Source organism: Mastacembelus armatus, chromosome 14, assembly GCF_900324485.2.
Source record: "Mastacembelus armatus chromosome 14, fMasArm1.2, whole genome shotgun sequence".
In the NCBI taxonomy this organism is placed as follows: domain Eukaryota; kingdom Metazoa; phylum Chordata; class Actinopteri; order Synbranchiformes; family Mastacembelidae; genus Mastacembelus; species Mastacembelus armatus.
The window spans coordinates 21,138,891-21,156,119 of record NC_046646.1 but is presented as its reverse complement, the minus strand read 5'-3'; the positions used below and the strand labels follow the sequence as shown (position 1 = coordinate 21,156,119).

Here is a 17,229-nt window from a genome sequence, read left to right as displayed (position 1 = left end):
AGACATGCATAGTGCATGTCTACATTTGTTACTTCTTCTCTGTATTTGTCAGAATATATAAAAACATTAGAAACTGATGCAGAATTCAAATGCTAACCCATAATGGATTTTTTTTTTTTTTCATAACAGAGGAAGTACCATTAATCCTGGACTCACCAAAGCCTTATGAGGAAATATATTCCTCTAGACCATGCTTGCTTGGAAGTTATTTAGATTCCCCACAAATAAAGGCAACACCCAGCAAAGCTTTAATCTGCCAGGAATAATAAGTGAATACTCGAATACCAGCTGTTGACAATGCATACACAGCACACAGTATCTTAACTGCGTCAATGCTGATTTTACCCCTAATAGTTACAAAAACTGACATATATCTACATATATCTATCAGACTACATTTAGAACAACAGACCTGGTAAAAGAATGGAAGGCAGACGAACAAGCGCTTCAATTATTATCAGGTCACATTACAAGTCTATTACTCTACCCATGATGGTATGAACCTTTAACGCTGTTTATCATTTTACAAATTCTTGAAGATTCAGGGACTTCTCTCTTGAGCGTATCGGCTTTAACCTTCAAACAAAGGCCCAGCAAACAACGTCTGAGAAGCACCAGACGTGAATGAGCGGATGAAATGCTCCAAGAACAACGACTGCTCTCTTTACGACATGCCTATCTCAGTAGTCCTCTCATTCTTTCACTCACTCAATGTGTATTTATGTATGAGGTCATACACAACACCCCACATTTGGGCTGGGCAGACCTTAAGTTAGTCTTCTTACAAAATAATGAGAGCATCATCTGTGTTTTCACAATGCTAACAATGTAATACATTACTGCACACGGATGCCAAGTGTTTATTATCAAATGCAGTAATTCTGAAAATTAAGTAGTAGGTTAACTTCACTAATGGCTATATGCCAGACAGCCTTCTGTAGGACAGAAAATAAGTAACAGCTGTGCAAAGTATGATACCAAAATAACCTAATGCTTTCACACTTTCAATTACTACCTTCCCTTCTACACTAGAATTGAGAATGAATAACTCAGAAACATAAACACCACAGGAAAAACATGTAAATATATAATGAACGGACAGATAAATGAATGGATGGATAAGTAAACAACATATTTTGTAAATAAGAGTTTTCGACCTTGACCAAGTTGCTAAATTCTAAACACTAATGTCAGTATATACAGTAGCAAACACCAAGGGATGATTTTGGCAACACATGGTGCTGAATATGTTCAGTCTACATAAATTTTAATGTCTTACTTTCAGTCAGTCCCTGTGGAGACATCTTCTTTTCATATCTCCCCTTCCAGAAAGGTCACAGCAGAGGGTCAGCTTTTAAACAGCACCCAAAGGTGTAACTGTAGGACAGAGTTTCTCAAGTACACTTCAGCAAAGCAAGTGGCCGGTCCCTGATTCCTCAATTTCAGGACCATCTATTCTGAAACACTGATGAAAATGCAATTGAGAAAATCATAAAGTAATCATTTCCAATTGCACCACCATTAGCTGAAACATGACTAACCCTAACTAACAAACAAATCACGACGGCCAGTCCCTCTCAAGACAGCAAGTGGATTATGAACCAGAGGGTAATACTGCTCAGAAACCACTTCCATCTGCAGCAGTCAACACAATCAACTTTTGCATTAAGCATCTTCAATGTGTTTGACTTAACTATGATGAATAGAATATACCAATTTTTATTCTGACCTTCCATGTAAAAACATGCTTTGTGCTATTGCTCCAAGAACACTACAGCTTAAGGATACCTAAAGTACATTTTAGACTGAAAATGACCGAAGTCAATGTGCACAAGAAGTATATGCACACATGTTGCTGTTTTGTGAAATGCTTATTGTGAATGGTGTCAAAATAACCTACCCCCCCACCCCCTTTAAAAAGTTTTACTTGTTTACTGTAAAAGGAAAATATGTGATATCCAACTATAAATAAATAAGTAGCATTCTTTGTTTATTTTCTTTCTGTAGCTTTAAAATAAAATGATACCCTGCATCCAAGGGGACTATCATTGCTGGAAGACTAAGCTCGTGAAACTGAATAGACATGTGGGTGCAGCATGGAAACTGTTCCTAGTGACATGACAAAATAGTCTACAATGATTCCATGGCAAAAAATCTCTGCACTTTCCATCTCAACAGTTTAGTCTGTATATGTGTGTCATTCGGGATTCAACCGCTTGCATGATGAAACACATACTTTGCTTTATATACGTTTATGTATAAGTGCTAGCAACAAGTCTGCTCCACCATGGAGGCAGAATGCAGTAATGGCTACTGTGGTAATTATAATAAACTCCCTCATGCTATTTATGGGAGGCGGGTACGTAGAGACTGGTTTGGGTGTTGCACTGAAGTAGTAGAAATATCTTGAGTGAGAAGAACACCTGGCTCTTGATCAAACATTCACAGGAAGTGAATGGTGTCAGCCATGCGAGACATCTGTAATTACAGAGGTGTTTGAACCATGATGCCAGACCTGTTTCAAGTTGTTCGATGTGATGGACTTAATTCTAGACCATTTGCATCACTTCCATTAACAGGTAAAAACTTTAATCAGGCAGAAGAATCATAATTAGGTGAGTTACTGGAACAGATCTACTTATACAAAGGTGAAATATTAACATTATCTAGTGACTGTGTTTTTCCTCTTGCCATCAGAAGCACTGTCTTGATTTATTTTCTAATTCTCTAAGAAACATAACTCATATGATATATATATCTTCAGAATATAAAACATGTATGTTTAGACTGAAATAATAACTAAACAGGTTTAGAAGAACAGAAAAATCCCTTAACTGAATACCATACATGTTGGCTCAGTGGTTAGCACTGTCGCCTCACAGCAAGAAAGTCGTGGGTTCACAACCCTGTGTGGAGTTTGCATGTTCTCCCTGTGCTTGTGTGGGTTTTCTCCAGGTCCTCTGGTTTCCTCCCACAGTCCAAAAGCATGTATGTCAGGTTGATTGGTGACTCTAAATTGCCCATAGGAGTGAGTGTGAGTGTGTGAGGTTGTTTGTCTCTATGTGGCCCTGTGATGGACCGGGGACCTGTCCAGGGTGGACCCCTGCCTTTCACGCAGAGAGAGCTGGGATAGACTCCAGCAGATCCCCGTGACCCTGGTTAGGAATAAGCGAGTGTAGAAAATGGATGGATGAATATCATACTGCAAACAGACTTGGTGAATAAACATCCTGTGGTTACTGACCACACAAAAAGTACACATTTCCTTAGTTGAACTAAAGCATCAGCTGCTTATGTCAGCTGTGTTGATGGGACGTGATGAATAACACTTCCCGTCTTTCTCTCAGGGTGCGGAAGGACCACAGACATGTGTAATGCTTTTTCACATCAGGCCTTCCAGAACAACAAGACAACAGCATAGATGACCAGAGCACAGGGAGGAAAAAAGCAGGACAAGATGAGTAAAGCAAAAGGAAATGACAAAGAACGAAATGATAAGGTGTGAACCTGTATGACGCAGGTCTTTATCACTGTCCTGCCCAGGAACCTGATGACACCTAAGGACGTCAAACCATGTCAAACCACTGAATGATTTGTCTTTACTGCCAAAGTGTAAGAGGTCAAAATGATTAAATAATCTTCCAAACATCACATCCCATCACATTCTACGGGGAACACTAGTATACAGTACAGAACATGTATAATCCTGATATCAGATGAGATTTTGAGCATTCCAATCTACCACTAAGAAATACCAAAGCCTCAAGGTGGCATTTAATAAGTTAACCTCAAGCCTAAACAGAGATAAGATAAGATACATACCGTAATTCTACCAACTGGTTTTACCTTCATCACACTCACTACTAAAAGCTCACCCACAGGCTGTCAAGCAGGAAGCAGCTGTACGCCATAGCTGTCGCAAATATCAGTTGGGAAAGCCCCCATTGAAAATAACTCATATATTTGCATCTAATTTAGTGCCATTACACATTGAATATATCAGTGACAAGTGATTAGTGATTGAATGTAATACTGATTTCAGATGATCAGAAATTGCAACTTTATTATTTAGAGCTATATAGACCATAGCCTAATAATTTATGAGAAAATGGGATGGTGATTTGCTTATTAAGTCCTTTAAATGTTGCTGCAGATTAGTTTAGACCTGTACAGACAGCAGCCCTTGATGTTTTCACCTAGTCACCCTTCATTACACTACTAAGATTACTGTTCATAGCTGTACATGCACTTTTTCCTAGGGCAATGTCTAAGCAACAGAAAGGTGATACAATTAAAAGCTAATTATACATGTGATATGGGCAAGACCTTTGGCAGCTTTATAGGCTTAAACCCTGATAATGTAATTAATACTGAAATAGTTCACATTCGTCTAGTTGATATTACATTTGAAGTCTCAAAAAATCTTAGTGGAGCATTATAGTTTGTATTCTAATCAATTAAAAGGAATTTAATCCAATTAGGGTTGACAGCATGCAAGCTCATTAAGAGCAGTTGCCTTTTTTGGTTTCCTGGAGCAAATGCATTCTAAGCTCAGATGTGGCCAGGGCCCAGATCCATTACTTTCAAAATGAGGAAGAGAAACTAGGATACTAATGAGATTCCCTCCTTGTGCAAAACCCACTGCCAGCATGATGCTTGAGAATGATTCAGACATTTCTGTGGTCATCAGTGCAGTCGTCACTATCATTACTGTCCTCTGTTGACTTCATTGGGACATTTTCCGATTCCTCTCGCACAATATAATTGCTAATGTCACATGGTTGGGGCAGGGAGCACATGGCTACAAGTACAGGGGCATAGTGCTGTAGAGAGAAAGAGAGAGAGAGAGAGAGAGAGAGATAGTACGTCTGCTCCCTTGCTGACCTATGCTAGTCTTTGTTGGTGGAAAGGTTTCAACTTGTTATACTTCTGGCCCTCTAAAACATGCAACCACACACAAGTCTACAGAACAAAAGGAAAATCACATACAAAAGACACAATAACACAAACACACGCTATCACACTAACCTGCAGGTCAAAGAACTTGCTGTAGCGTCTGTAAATGATTTCTGTGCTGCCATCGCTCCAGGACACTTTGATGATGTAAACCTGGAAAAACAAAGACAAAAATTAGTGGAACATCTGAACTAACAAAATATATATATATATATAAACAACATTACTGTCAAACACTTCATAATCCAAGTGCCCTGGGGAATTACTCTTGACTCATGCTTGTGATTGGCTGGATTGTGGCTCCTGAGAGGATGGAGTGAGGAAAAGCTACCCACAGAAGTCACTGCTGTGCAGGCAACAAGGATATCTGGTTTATTTCACTTCCCAGTCCAGTTACATCACTTCCTGCCGAAGACAAAGTCATTATTACGTATGGGGGCAGCAGCGCTGACTACGATGCCTTTCCAAAATTGTAGCATGTGTTGCCACAAAGAAAGCAGCAGGGAAAAATAAGGTCATAATCTCAAATATTACATGTTTAATACATATACCATCACATTTTTAAGTATGCAAAATACCTCAACATTATGAGAATTCAGAGATTATCGTTACATTTCTTTGCTATCAGCTGTGGCACAGTTAGAAATTAACTTCTCGTGCATCTTGTGCAACTTCAAATTTCACCAGCATCTAACCAAAGGCATCTAGGCTAAGCATTGGAGTCTGGAGGCAACAAACACAGTATTTCATTTTCTTCCCTGAGGACTAAGAAGGGACAGGCAGGGAGGTGATTGGAAACTCCCTGGTGGTTAACTGTGTCTGGCTGAACACCACTGGGCTCACTCCCAGACCGTCGCTGGCCTCACTATCTCTCTCAGGGCACCCAAGTCCGATATGGACCTGGATGCCCCCACTACTACAGGAAATGTCTCCATAAAATAAAAAGTGTTATATCTGAAAAATATTATAGATTTATTCCAAATACAGTGTATGTTTGTGAAAATGTATACCAATTAAAGCACAGAGTGTCTGTGACCAACTACTATTTACTAAAAACTATTACTTTTATATAGTATGTTAAATATGTGTATTTTTCCATGCTAGTGTTTGTAAAGACAAATAAGCTTTCTAAACTACAGCACCAGGGGATGGGTTCAACTCAAATGAGCCAATGAGCTTTAAGCAGCTTTTTGTACTCTTAACAGCACCTCAGGGTTCTGGACGGTTTAAGGTGCCAGTGTGTGCACAGAAAGGCACAAAACAACATGGGCAGCAGCAGAGAACAAACAGACAGATGGAGAAGACACAGGTCCTCCGGAACTCTGTGTCCTTTTTCACCGACACTCACAGTGGTACATAGTTTATTGGTCCTACCGCCCAGCCATTATTTCCACACATAGGTGGATGCCAACTAACATATGCATATGGGCACATAAAATACACACACGTAAGCGTACACCATGTACATGGAACAAACACAAACACCTGCTAAGGCCTTGGAAAGAGCTCTGACTGTTGGCCCTCTAAAGCATGTGATGTCATGTACATTACTTTAAACTGGCTCTATGCACTTTTGTGGACATATTAATCACCCACATGTATCAGCCAGACAAGAAGCTCCATTGTTTATGAGTTACATAGCTGTGAAAGAGTCCCTCTTTGTCTTTTTGACATTCTTGTCTCCCACACAAGCTTTGCATCTTATTGGGGAATGGTTACTGAAAAAACATCCACACATTCTTCTTCCCTACCTACTTTTCTCCTTCCCTGCATACGCCAACGTGACTACGGTAATAAAAATACCCAAACTGGCGGACATATTGTACACCAACAGAGATACTATTAATTAGATGATCACAGTTTCATCATGATGTCTCTTACAGACAAGGTTAGTTAGCAAAACAGTTGGCATTTCTGGTCAAAATAAATGATTTAAAGTGCCATAAATGAGAACCAAATACCATCCATCCATCATCTATACCTGCTATTGCTAATTAGGGTCTCAGGGATCTGCTGGAGTCTATCCCAGCTCTCTTTGGGTGAAAGGCAGGGGTCCACCCTGTACAGGTCCCCAGTCCATCACAGGGCCACATAGAGACAAACAACCTCACACACTCACACTCACTCCTATGGGCAATTTAGAGTCACCAATCAACCTGACATACATGCTTTTGGACTGTGGGAGGAAACCAGAGTACCTGGAGAAAACCCACACAAGCACAGGGAGAACATGAGAACCAAATACCCACACTGCAAAACTTGAAGTCATAAAACACAAAAGCTGCCTGACATATGGTAATATTTAGGACCATCCCCCATTCTAACATCCCCTTGTGTTCACGGTGATGACCTTAGGAACTCTGCTATTTAGACTTCCTGGTTATCAGTGCCTGCAGGTATGTTTATAAGTTGAGACTCTAAGTTGTGACAAATCCAGGATGCTCACTTTTAGTTTGGATGGTTTGTAGACTGGGACTAATTTGCTTTCTCAGATGTTTTTTGGGACCTTCCTCTATGTGATGCGATGGCACACACGTGGCAGCAGACACAGACCAGTGCTGAAAGAAAATGGTTGTAGACTCTGGTAATAACTTCTTCTATATATGATACACATCTGTATATCTTCCTCTTCTATACCACAATACCTATACTCATAAATACATATATATGAGTATAGGTATTGTGGTATATATATATATATACACTGACTTAAAGAAATGTACGCTGAGCAGGGTCATAGGTCACATAAACAAGATCCACTTGAATGCAAAAACGACACAGACCTTAATTCCTCTAAGACAGAAGCTGTTGGTCAAATCTCAGACCCAAACAAAGAACAGACAGAGCAAACACTATTTTCTACTTTCTGATTCAACACAGAGAAAAACGTCAGCTGCAAAACCACCCAGGACCAACATGGAGAGGTAACTTTAAACATGTCAAATCTACCGGTCTTCATAATAAAATAATTACCCGAGAGAGCAACATGACCTAAGGCTTTAAAAAATCCTGTGCTGTGAAAGACTGTGTCCATTTCGCCAGGCTGTAATTTGACACTCTCTTTGTTTTTACTTTCCCAGCAGCAAAACGAGAATTAACTGCAAAACACCGCTGATCTGTTTCTAAACCCAAGCAGCAAACTGCAGCTGTTGAAAATCAAAAGGGGCTTACGTAGTGTTTATTGGGATTTCTCCGCTTCTGGACGTCTTGCACTGTTACTTCTTGCACGGTACGGCGTGGCATGATGTCCCCTGTACGTCTCTACGTTCAACAAGAAAAACGGATTTCCCTCTTGGGTTTAACGAGCGATCAAACCCGGTTGAGAAAGTTTGCTCGGCGACGCTTCTTTGTCATCCGCACCTTCCGATCCGGGACCTTTGAACGCAACAAACGCTGTTTTCCCTAAAGCTGCCGACGTCAAATTTCCTGTCCAACGCTGATCACACGCCTGAAGTTAATAGTCGGTTCTTCTTTCCCCGTTTTCTGCCTTGTCCGTCCTGGGGCCGGCTCCGACCAACTCCCAGCCTATCCCAGATCACCAACTCCCATTTGAGCAACTGGGACGCTCCAATGTTTCAAAGACCAGCCCCCTAGGAAAAAACAGAGCTGAACAATATTTGGTTATATACTGTAGAGAGAATTTAAGACGAGCACATCTGCTTAAATGTTTGAACTCTTATTACCTGATATTGTCATTGTGCATCTAAAATTGCAGCCTAACATGATTATTATTGGTTTTGTGGTTTACAATCTGTTTTATCAAACAACCACAGCTCTATGTTAAGGATCAACTCTATTATCCTTTTAAATATCTGGTGGATATCTGCTATTAAATATATCCTGTTAAATATGTTAATATTAACATAAAACTATAAAGCTTGATTTTATTTCTACTTCATTTATATAATAGATTATACTGCTTCAATGTTTTCCCCCTACAATTACGTTTTAAGATTAGTTTGGTTAAATTTGCAGGTTTAACCCAACTGTTTACCACATGTGGTAGTGTTACTTCTAACTGTTCAATAGGGTCACAAAGATCACCATCGGTTTCTGTAAAAAATTATGTTTGGGAAAACACAAGAGATAGTTCAGAAACACTTACCAATGGATGATAAAACTCTCCATGGAAATATTTTTTGTCCAAATGGTTAGAAGAGTCTATGGAAAACAACAACAGGACAGCTATACATGTTTTAAACTACATCAAACCTTTAATGGTAATTGGACTGGCTATATAATGGACATTATGGCTATTTTCCTATTACAAACCTTTGTGAACACCACCAGAGATTCTCTGATAACAGATGGCAGATTAAAAAAAGCCAACAGTACTAAATGTAAATAAAAATATATAAAGATACTGTGAAAAAAAGAGAGGAATATCAAGCTTGACCCACTGGCAGCAGTAAATGTCTGTTTGGTATAAGTGGTTCATAAGTATCACAGAGAGCTATGCTTTAGTTTGCTGTTTGGTGTAATTATTTTATGAAAACAAAACAAAAAATTGTCAATTACTTTTTTAAATTTCTCATATTTTCAGAATAATTACCCATTTTGAAACTTTGCTGACAATTTAGTTGCAAAATAGCTCCATCTTATGGTGTATTATACTCATTACATCAATACTGTAAATGTGGCAGTTCTTGCTTTTCTGCAGAAGCACAGCCCTTTTTTTATAATTGAAGGGTATTAATATAAAACAGCTGCATTAAAGAGAAAATAACAGGAGGCAGCATTTTTGTAGTAGAACAGAAAATAAAGTATTAGGGATTTTTTTTTTTTTTTTGACTGATGAACAAGTTACCAGTTTAAACTTGTCACATTCTGCATTTATTTACAGCTGGATTATAGGAAGTAAAACCCTTTTAAAGAAAAGCAGAAATGAAACCCAGAATTGATTACATCATTCAAATATAAAGCAATTATGTCACAAGAACTATATGATTCAGTGCTGAAAAATGGAAGCTTTTAAATAAGAAAGAAACACAGCTATGTAAGAGATATAATTATTAGAAATGTGACACTGTTCCAGTTAACTTCACAAAAGACATTAAGTAGGCTAATTGTAATGATGATGATGAAATAGGCTTTACAAGAGCAAGAAATGGTCTGTTGCATCAAAGACCGGATAATAAATGTGGTATAAAAATGTAACCGTGCTCATTTTCATCCCATAGAGAAGGTAGAACTAACACAGGGTGTCCCAGTCATCAAAAAAGGATTTCAAAGGTGATTTAAAGAAAAGGTCATATGAAAGGGCATAAAGGCAAAGATTCAGAAGTTATATGAAAGGTGAAGGGTCTGTGCCGTCACACATTTGCAGCTCCAAATGTGAGGTGATGCCAGAGAAGCGTTCCTGCAGTGGCAATAGATATCCTAAGGCTTCTCCTTGATTCACTGGGCCGATGTAACGGTAAGGACGAAGGTTGAAGATCCTCACACAGTGCACTGGATTAATCCGAAACAAAAAATATAGTTTCAAGGACATTAATGCCCTGTTACCTTCTGTTTTTTTTTTTTTTGCATTTCTCCAACTCCAATCACTGTGAGTGTGTGCAGTAAAGCTGAAAAAACATCTGAGGAGAAAGCTACTTCTAAACCACAGGTGAAGAAGTCAATGACTGATCAATAAAAAAAAAATCACTGTGTTCATGGGAGAGAAGAAAAGAGTTTACCTTTCCCCTCACCCTGGGGATCAGCTACTTAAAAGTTAGAAAGCCCACTTGATGTGCTGTATTCAGTTTGTACAAATGCACAGCACGTCCATGGCGATGAAAATGCTCTTAGGCAAATATAAAATTTGGAGATAATCGTCATTTAATTGCTCACTTATAAAAAAAAAAAAAAAAAAAAAAGAACTGTCTTAGCATCTTCCTTTGATCATGTTGCAGACTAAAACAAGGATGTTGCCAACTTAGAAACAAACAATCCAAAAGTAGGTTAGTCTACAACAAGCTCAACACCATCATTAACTTCTATACAAGTTTCTAATGATCAGTGTCTCAGCATTAATGGGGGTATCATGGTGAGGTAATGTGTCTCTGTGATGTCTAATCATGTCTGTGCTTTACTGGGAGATGAAAGGAGCTGACAGTACATGTGTTCTTCTGATAATGGGGTAGAGGCAGAGTGAGGGCTAATGATGTTTACTCATCACTCCAGTGTCTTAACTCAGGTTCCTCTAAAAAAAATACACTCACCCATACAGGTGCACATACAGACACTAATGTGTTGTATGTTGCTATGGCATGTGTGCATTCTTCTGGGTAGCTCCATCAACACACACACACACACACACACACACACACACACACACACACACACACACACAGAAAAACTAATGCACTGTTTTGTTCTGTAATGATGTCCCACAGTGAGAGTCATTACTCATAAACCACCTGTGATAGGTGGTATTAGAGGCAACAAGGACCCAGCACCTTGACTAATCCCTCGAAATCCCTCTTTCTCTTCATCCCCACCCAGTACATCCACCATTGCCTTTGTCGTAGCCATTAATCTGCTGAAGTAGCAGTATAAGATTGCAGTGGTTTAATAAAACCTGCTTTCTTTTTTGTTTTTGTTATTTTCTATAGCAAAAAACAACGTTGCTTCTAGATCACATTTTCCAAAAAGACAGAGAAGATTGCTGGGGATGGCAATGTCAGTCAGTCAGCTGGGTGCTCTACACCTCTAGACTTTGTTCCCAAGTGAAATACCACAAGCATTGCACTGCCATGTAAATTGATACAGATACCCATGGTTCAATGAGAATCACGCTTAATAATTTTGGTTATTTCCTGCCTTTTCTCTAGCACCACCAGCAGATCAAACGTTCCACTTTTCAGTGAAATACCAGAGCCCTACTGTATGGATTCACACAGCCTTATAAAATTATAGACATGCATACATCCCAGAGATAAACCCTACTGCCTTTGATGATCCCCTGACTTTTTCTTTTCTTGTGGTTCAGTAAAGTGTCTCAGATGGATTACTATGCAATTTGTTGTAGACATTCATGGGAATTTTTATGGTGCCTCTGCCTTTTCATCTAGCACCATCATGGTTTATCTAACACTGTTGTTCTTCACAATGAACATTGCAGCCTTATACAGCTGCTTTGTCTTGTTGATTTATCATAGTTATCATAAGTAAGAATAAGCAGAGTGGACACTATCTTTTTTTTAAAAATAACCAATAATCTTCTGACATTTCTTTCCATTGCTGCACTCACTTTGAAGTACTGTATTAAAATCATGTCCTCCTTACCATCATTGAGGAGCTTGACCCCATCATACTGAGTCCCAGCAGGGTCTTTATAACTCACTGGACCTGCCAGAGAGCCTGAGAATGGAGCGTTGACAATACCATAGTCATCACACACCAGGTCCACTGCTCTATGGAGGCCATTTCCTCTGTAAGAGGTGTGAGATTGTAATGATTAAATTGAAATTACACAGCCATTTGTCACATTTCACAAAAATTTCCCCTCAGAAATTCTGATGAAATTCTGAACTCAGCTGGACTGACTTTTTTTTTTGTCTTCATTTAGCGTAAATCCTGGGTTTTGCTGTTAAATGTGTGCTGTGTTGTGAAAATAAACAATTACTAAACTTAAACATTTATGATCCATGTTCTCTGAGATGCAAAGTAGTTGTCATATGTACCTCAGAACTAATTTGATCACACAGAAGCCACATAGTGAACCATATTGGAACATATGCAACACAAGAAATGCTGCTTCTCATCTAATCTGGACTCTTAAGCCCTCATGTGTTGCAGCATCAGTACATTTCTGAGGCATAAAAGTCAGCTCACCGTTTGGAGTTGAAAGCTCCACAGCCATGTACATCACATGCCCGTACTCTGTTGTTGTTGTGACCAGCACAAAAGACACTCCAGGCTCCAACTACAGAGAAAGGTCAAACAATGTTAATATTTTAAAAGTCTATTTCTTCCAGGACTGCACTGCACTCCAAGCATAAAAATAAACATATATACACACACTTTGCAGTTCTACTTGGCAAAGGAAGCACCGTGTGTGAAAGAAATAGTCTATGTGCTGGTCTCACCTGGAGTTAGCATTTGTGTCATATTTAAATACGATAAGTGCAGGTATGTGTATGTATTTACACTTCATATATAGCTGTGTCACTATACCTGGCATACAACACTGCCGCGTCTTAGCACCTGAACACTTGTCTTCCAGGTATCGGCCCTGGCAGATGTATCTGTTTAGTTGGCAGATGCCCCCCATCCTGGTGCAGCTAATGTCACTGCTAGGTCCTAATGAAATTCTCTTACTTCCTGTCTTGATCTTCTTCCTTGGATTTCTAAAGTCTTCCTTAGGTCTCCTGTCATGTGCGGTGGTATAATTTCTAATCCCCTTGATGTTGCTGTTAGCTTTCTTGTCAGGTCTTTGAAATTCTTCACCTTTCCCCTTTTCATGATCTAAAGCAAAACTTAACAGGATATCTTAAGGAGAGAAGAAAGGCAGTGAGAGTTAAAATTAGGAAACTTAAGAACCGAGGATAAAAATGAGAATGTGCCTTTAAACAACTTTCTTGGTTTAATTTGAATTCAGAATTTTCTCACTTCGATTTTTCTTGCTGCTGAGATGACACATTATATTTGCATAGTGCCAAATCACAAAACAATCATCTCAAGGCCAAAAAAACAAAAAACAAAGTCAAAAGACAAAAACAAAAGCTCAGTGCACCAATGGAGAATCCTCAGGCAGTCTAGGCCTGTAGCAGCATAACTAAGGGATGGTTCAGTGTCACCTGACTATAGCCTCTATAATCTTTGGAAAATCCAACTATAATCTTTGGAAAAAATTAAGGTTTTAGGTTTAGCCTTGAAAGTATAGAGGGTGTCTGCCTCCTGAACCCAGACTGGGAGCTGGTTCCACAGGAGAGGAGCTTGATAGCTAAAGGCTCTGCCTCCCATTGTGCTTTTGGAAACTCTGAGAACCACAAATAGACCTGCACTCTGAGAGCGAAGTGGTCTATTGGGATAATATGGAACTATGAGGTCTTTAAGGTATGAAGGAGCTTGATTATGAAGGGATTTGTATGTGAAGAGAAGGATTTTAGCCAATGAAGAGAAGCCAATATAGAAGAAATATGATCTCTCCTGCTAGTTCCTGTCAGGACTCTGGCTGCAGCATTCTGGATTAGCTGGAGGCTTTTAATGGAGATACTGGGACATCCTGATAATGAGTTACAGTAATCTAGTCTTGAGGTAACAAATGCATGAACTAGTTTTTCTGCATCATTTTGAGATGCAGAAATAGCTTCAAGGTCTAAGGCTCCCGTCTCTGTAATAAGATGCTGTGGTCGATAGTGTCAAATGCAACACTAAGGTCTAGCAGGACAAGTACAGAGATGACTATAATACCCTCTAAATCCTGATTAAAAATCTTTAAATAGTTCATTCCTGTATAAGTCGTCACACAGCTGGTTAGCAACAGCTTTTTCAATGATTTGAGGCAAAGTGGGATGGAAGGATGCTGTCCCTCTGACCAGGTTTTCCCTAGAAAGTGGCCCAATCTGACCATATTTACGATCAGTAATATATATACGTAATATATATAATATTTATAATAACGTAATATATATATATATATATAATGTATTTTATACGTCTAACAAAAAAAAGATAAAAAGCACATATTGTAGACATGCTGTCTGAGAAATAGGCAGAATTACATGGTTACTTATCAACATTTTCATGGTACTTTACAAAAAATCTGTAGGTATGACCTAACTCACAATCTGGGTACAAGACAGTACACAGAAGAACTAAGTCACTGGTCCATTTTCACAGACAGAGTCATACTTCAGCTATTCATAGTGTCCTTTAATTCTGACAGCACACTACTTATCCTGCCCTGACATGTGTCTTTGATCTTCATTAACTCTATTAACCTCTGAGGCATAGAAAATATTTCAATCATGCTGCCTTGGCACAGGGACACACGCTGGGCTAAATGATTGAAAGAAGCTGCTTATCACTAGAAACCCTTAATGACTAGGAGCCAGTCAGGCAGGATAGCTGGCTGTAGCATGGGAAACCGATTTTACTCAGCATGTGTGTTAAAGTTAAAAAAGGGGAACTAATTTGGCAAAAATGTACATATGTATGGCTTTGCTGGTAAAGAGTCGCTCACTGCCTGCTACATTATGATGATGCCAGGGTGTCAAGGTGATACATGATTGTGTGGCTGTTAAGATGCAGTAAATGTAATGTTCTGGGTGCTTGGCAGGGTTTGGCTATATGGGTGCTAGAGTGTTTGGTGTGGTTGTGAGGGCATTTTGAGGCATATCTCCTGAGTTCAAACCAGCTGTCACTTTTCTCTACCTAAGACAAATAAAATCCCTTTCTCTGTCTCTCCACTGTGCTGATTATCTGTAAACACAATCATAATCACATGAGATATTTTTATGATATTGTGTGTATAGCCTGCTGGGTAATACACAGTACTATTAAGTTTCATACGGTACGTAATTAGTTTGTCACAGGGGTGAGCCATAGCAAAATTTTGCTATTTGCATAATTATCATTGTCAGTCCTACTGATTTGAGTTGCTACTCTTTTACATGTGTTTGATGTATCCAGACTACTGTAAGAAAACATTGCAGAGGCCTTACCTTGCACACTGATTTAAAGTATTATTCTAAGTTTATTTAGACAAAGTTATAGAAAATGGTGTGGATTTGACCATTCTTTGAGTTAGAAGAAAATCTTCTCCCTCTGTTGTTCAGGGTTGTGTCTTCTTATACTATTCTTTTGGATTTCAGGGTGTGGCAGGACTCTACACATGCACATGAATAGAGTTATCATTTAAAATAATAAAAACAGGGACACTCAAAAAGAGATGAATGTAAACAGACAATATTACTAGGTGCCTCTAATGCAACTGCAGAGTGAGACTTGACTGCAAGAATCATGTTATCACAGTAATAACAAGGCTATCTCATATTCATGTCATTCAACAGCAACCTTTAGAGTCTGTGTGTGCAATGTTACATTAAGCATTCAATCATGGTTCAAATGTCTCATCCACTCGCACCAACACACAGTAAGTCCAGCAACTGGCCTCAACCCCCCCAGGGTTTGTGTTTACAGGAATTTATAGTCTCATAATGGGGCTCAATTCAGAGTAATATCCAGGAGCAGGCAGATATTTATGCAATGTTTATTGTTCCTATAATAGCAGTCTTGTTAGTGTACACTACTGACTGGCAAATTGCTGTGTGTGCATGTGAGTGTGCCTACATTTACAACAATATACTATGTGGCTGTGAGTAGAGATCATCTTTTATACATGTGTTTATGTGGGCCACTGGACACAGTAAACCAGATACCCCCATGTATTGTATGTAGTAGGCCTACTTTAAATGTTATGATGACTGATAAAACTTTTTTATAAACATTTTTGTAGTAATATCTGTAAAGTACTTACAGCATATCAGCAAAACTGCAATGACACAGACCCTGAACAGCATTCTTGTCTAAAAATCTGCACAATAACAATAGAAAACATCAAGTCAGGTATAATATTTTCATTAAGGTGATTTCTCATAAAAAAATACACCCTAACAATCAGATGAGCTGAAGTGTATTCTTGCACTATGACTGCTGTACAAACCAGTCCCACTTGTCAAAGCCCAGGCCAGTAAGAGGCAAATTAAATACCTATTCTTGACTTATCAGTGCTAGTGAGAGAAAATGGAACTATACTTACCAGGCCTTATAGAGAAGCTGCAGTGTGCCTGCAGGAGCAGTGAGTAGAAGCACAAAGCAGAGACTGTTGGAAAACCATCCTGCTGTGGAAGCCTGGACCACAGGACGTTCCCCCGCTGTCAATATTTATATTGGCCTTTCGAAAACACACCCATTTACTTGCTGGAAAAGGCTCACTTTATTGACTTTTTGATGCTAGACTGAAAGTTACACAGAGCTAGTTATTGGCATCTGAGAAAAAAAACAGCTGAAAGTAAGGCTTGAATAAATAGCCTTCCAGTTCCATGCGAAATTAGTTATCAGCTGAGAAACAGAACTGACACGTTTAATTTAAAGCTCTTTTTCCTTCAATTTGCAATGTTTGTTACATCACCAAATTAATTAGACTGACTAATACAGCACAAAATGGTACAGACTCTTATTCTCCCAGTATTATGCACTTCAATATACTTTTACTAAATTCTTTTGAAGAATCACCAGGTAATGTGATGATACAGTGTTTATGTTTTTAGACAGTTTTTTTTA

General features: G+C 38.9%; 2 protein-coding genes across 4 annotated transcripts in view; both read right to left on the bottom strand.

Moving 5' to 3' along the window:
* The window catches only part of sh3pxd2b (SH3 and PX domains 2B), a 32,250-nt gene extending 23,649 nt beyond the window's left edge, over positions 1-8,601 (bottom strand). Inside the window, exons 1-2 of one of the 3 annotated variants that reach the window (XM_026328069.1) lie at positions 8,128-8,601; positions 5,029-5,109 (exon numbers count right to left, since the gene is read on the bottom strand). In XM_026328069.1, coding sequence (XP_026183854.1) covers positions 5,029-5,109; positions 8,128-8,199 — 153 coding nt within the window. In that variant the 5' untranslated portion in view covers positions 8,200-8,601. Of the gene's footprint in view, positions 1-3,822; positions 3,883-5,028; positions 5,110-8,127 lie in introns of those variants that run through there. The other 2 variants (XM_026328070.1, XM_026328071.1) reach the window with 2 other exon arrangements.
* Positions 8,602-10,240: 1,639 nt separating this feature from the next.
* Positions 10,241-16,446, bottom strand: LOC113142590 (leukocyte cell-derived chemotaxin-2). Its single transcript, XM_026327630.1, has 5 exons — positions 16,424-16,446; positions 13,117-13,431; positions 12,775-12,865; positions 12,226-12,371; positions 10,241-10,407 (listed from the first exon to the last, which is right to left on the bottom strand). Exons 2-5 carry the CDS (start codon positions 13,211-13,213, stop codon positions 10,241-10,243), a joined length of 501 nt encoding a protein of 166 aa, XP_026183415.1. The 5' UTR covers positions 13,214-13,431; positions 16,424-16,446.
* Between the last annotated feature and the right edge of the window lie 783 nt (positions 16,447-17,229).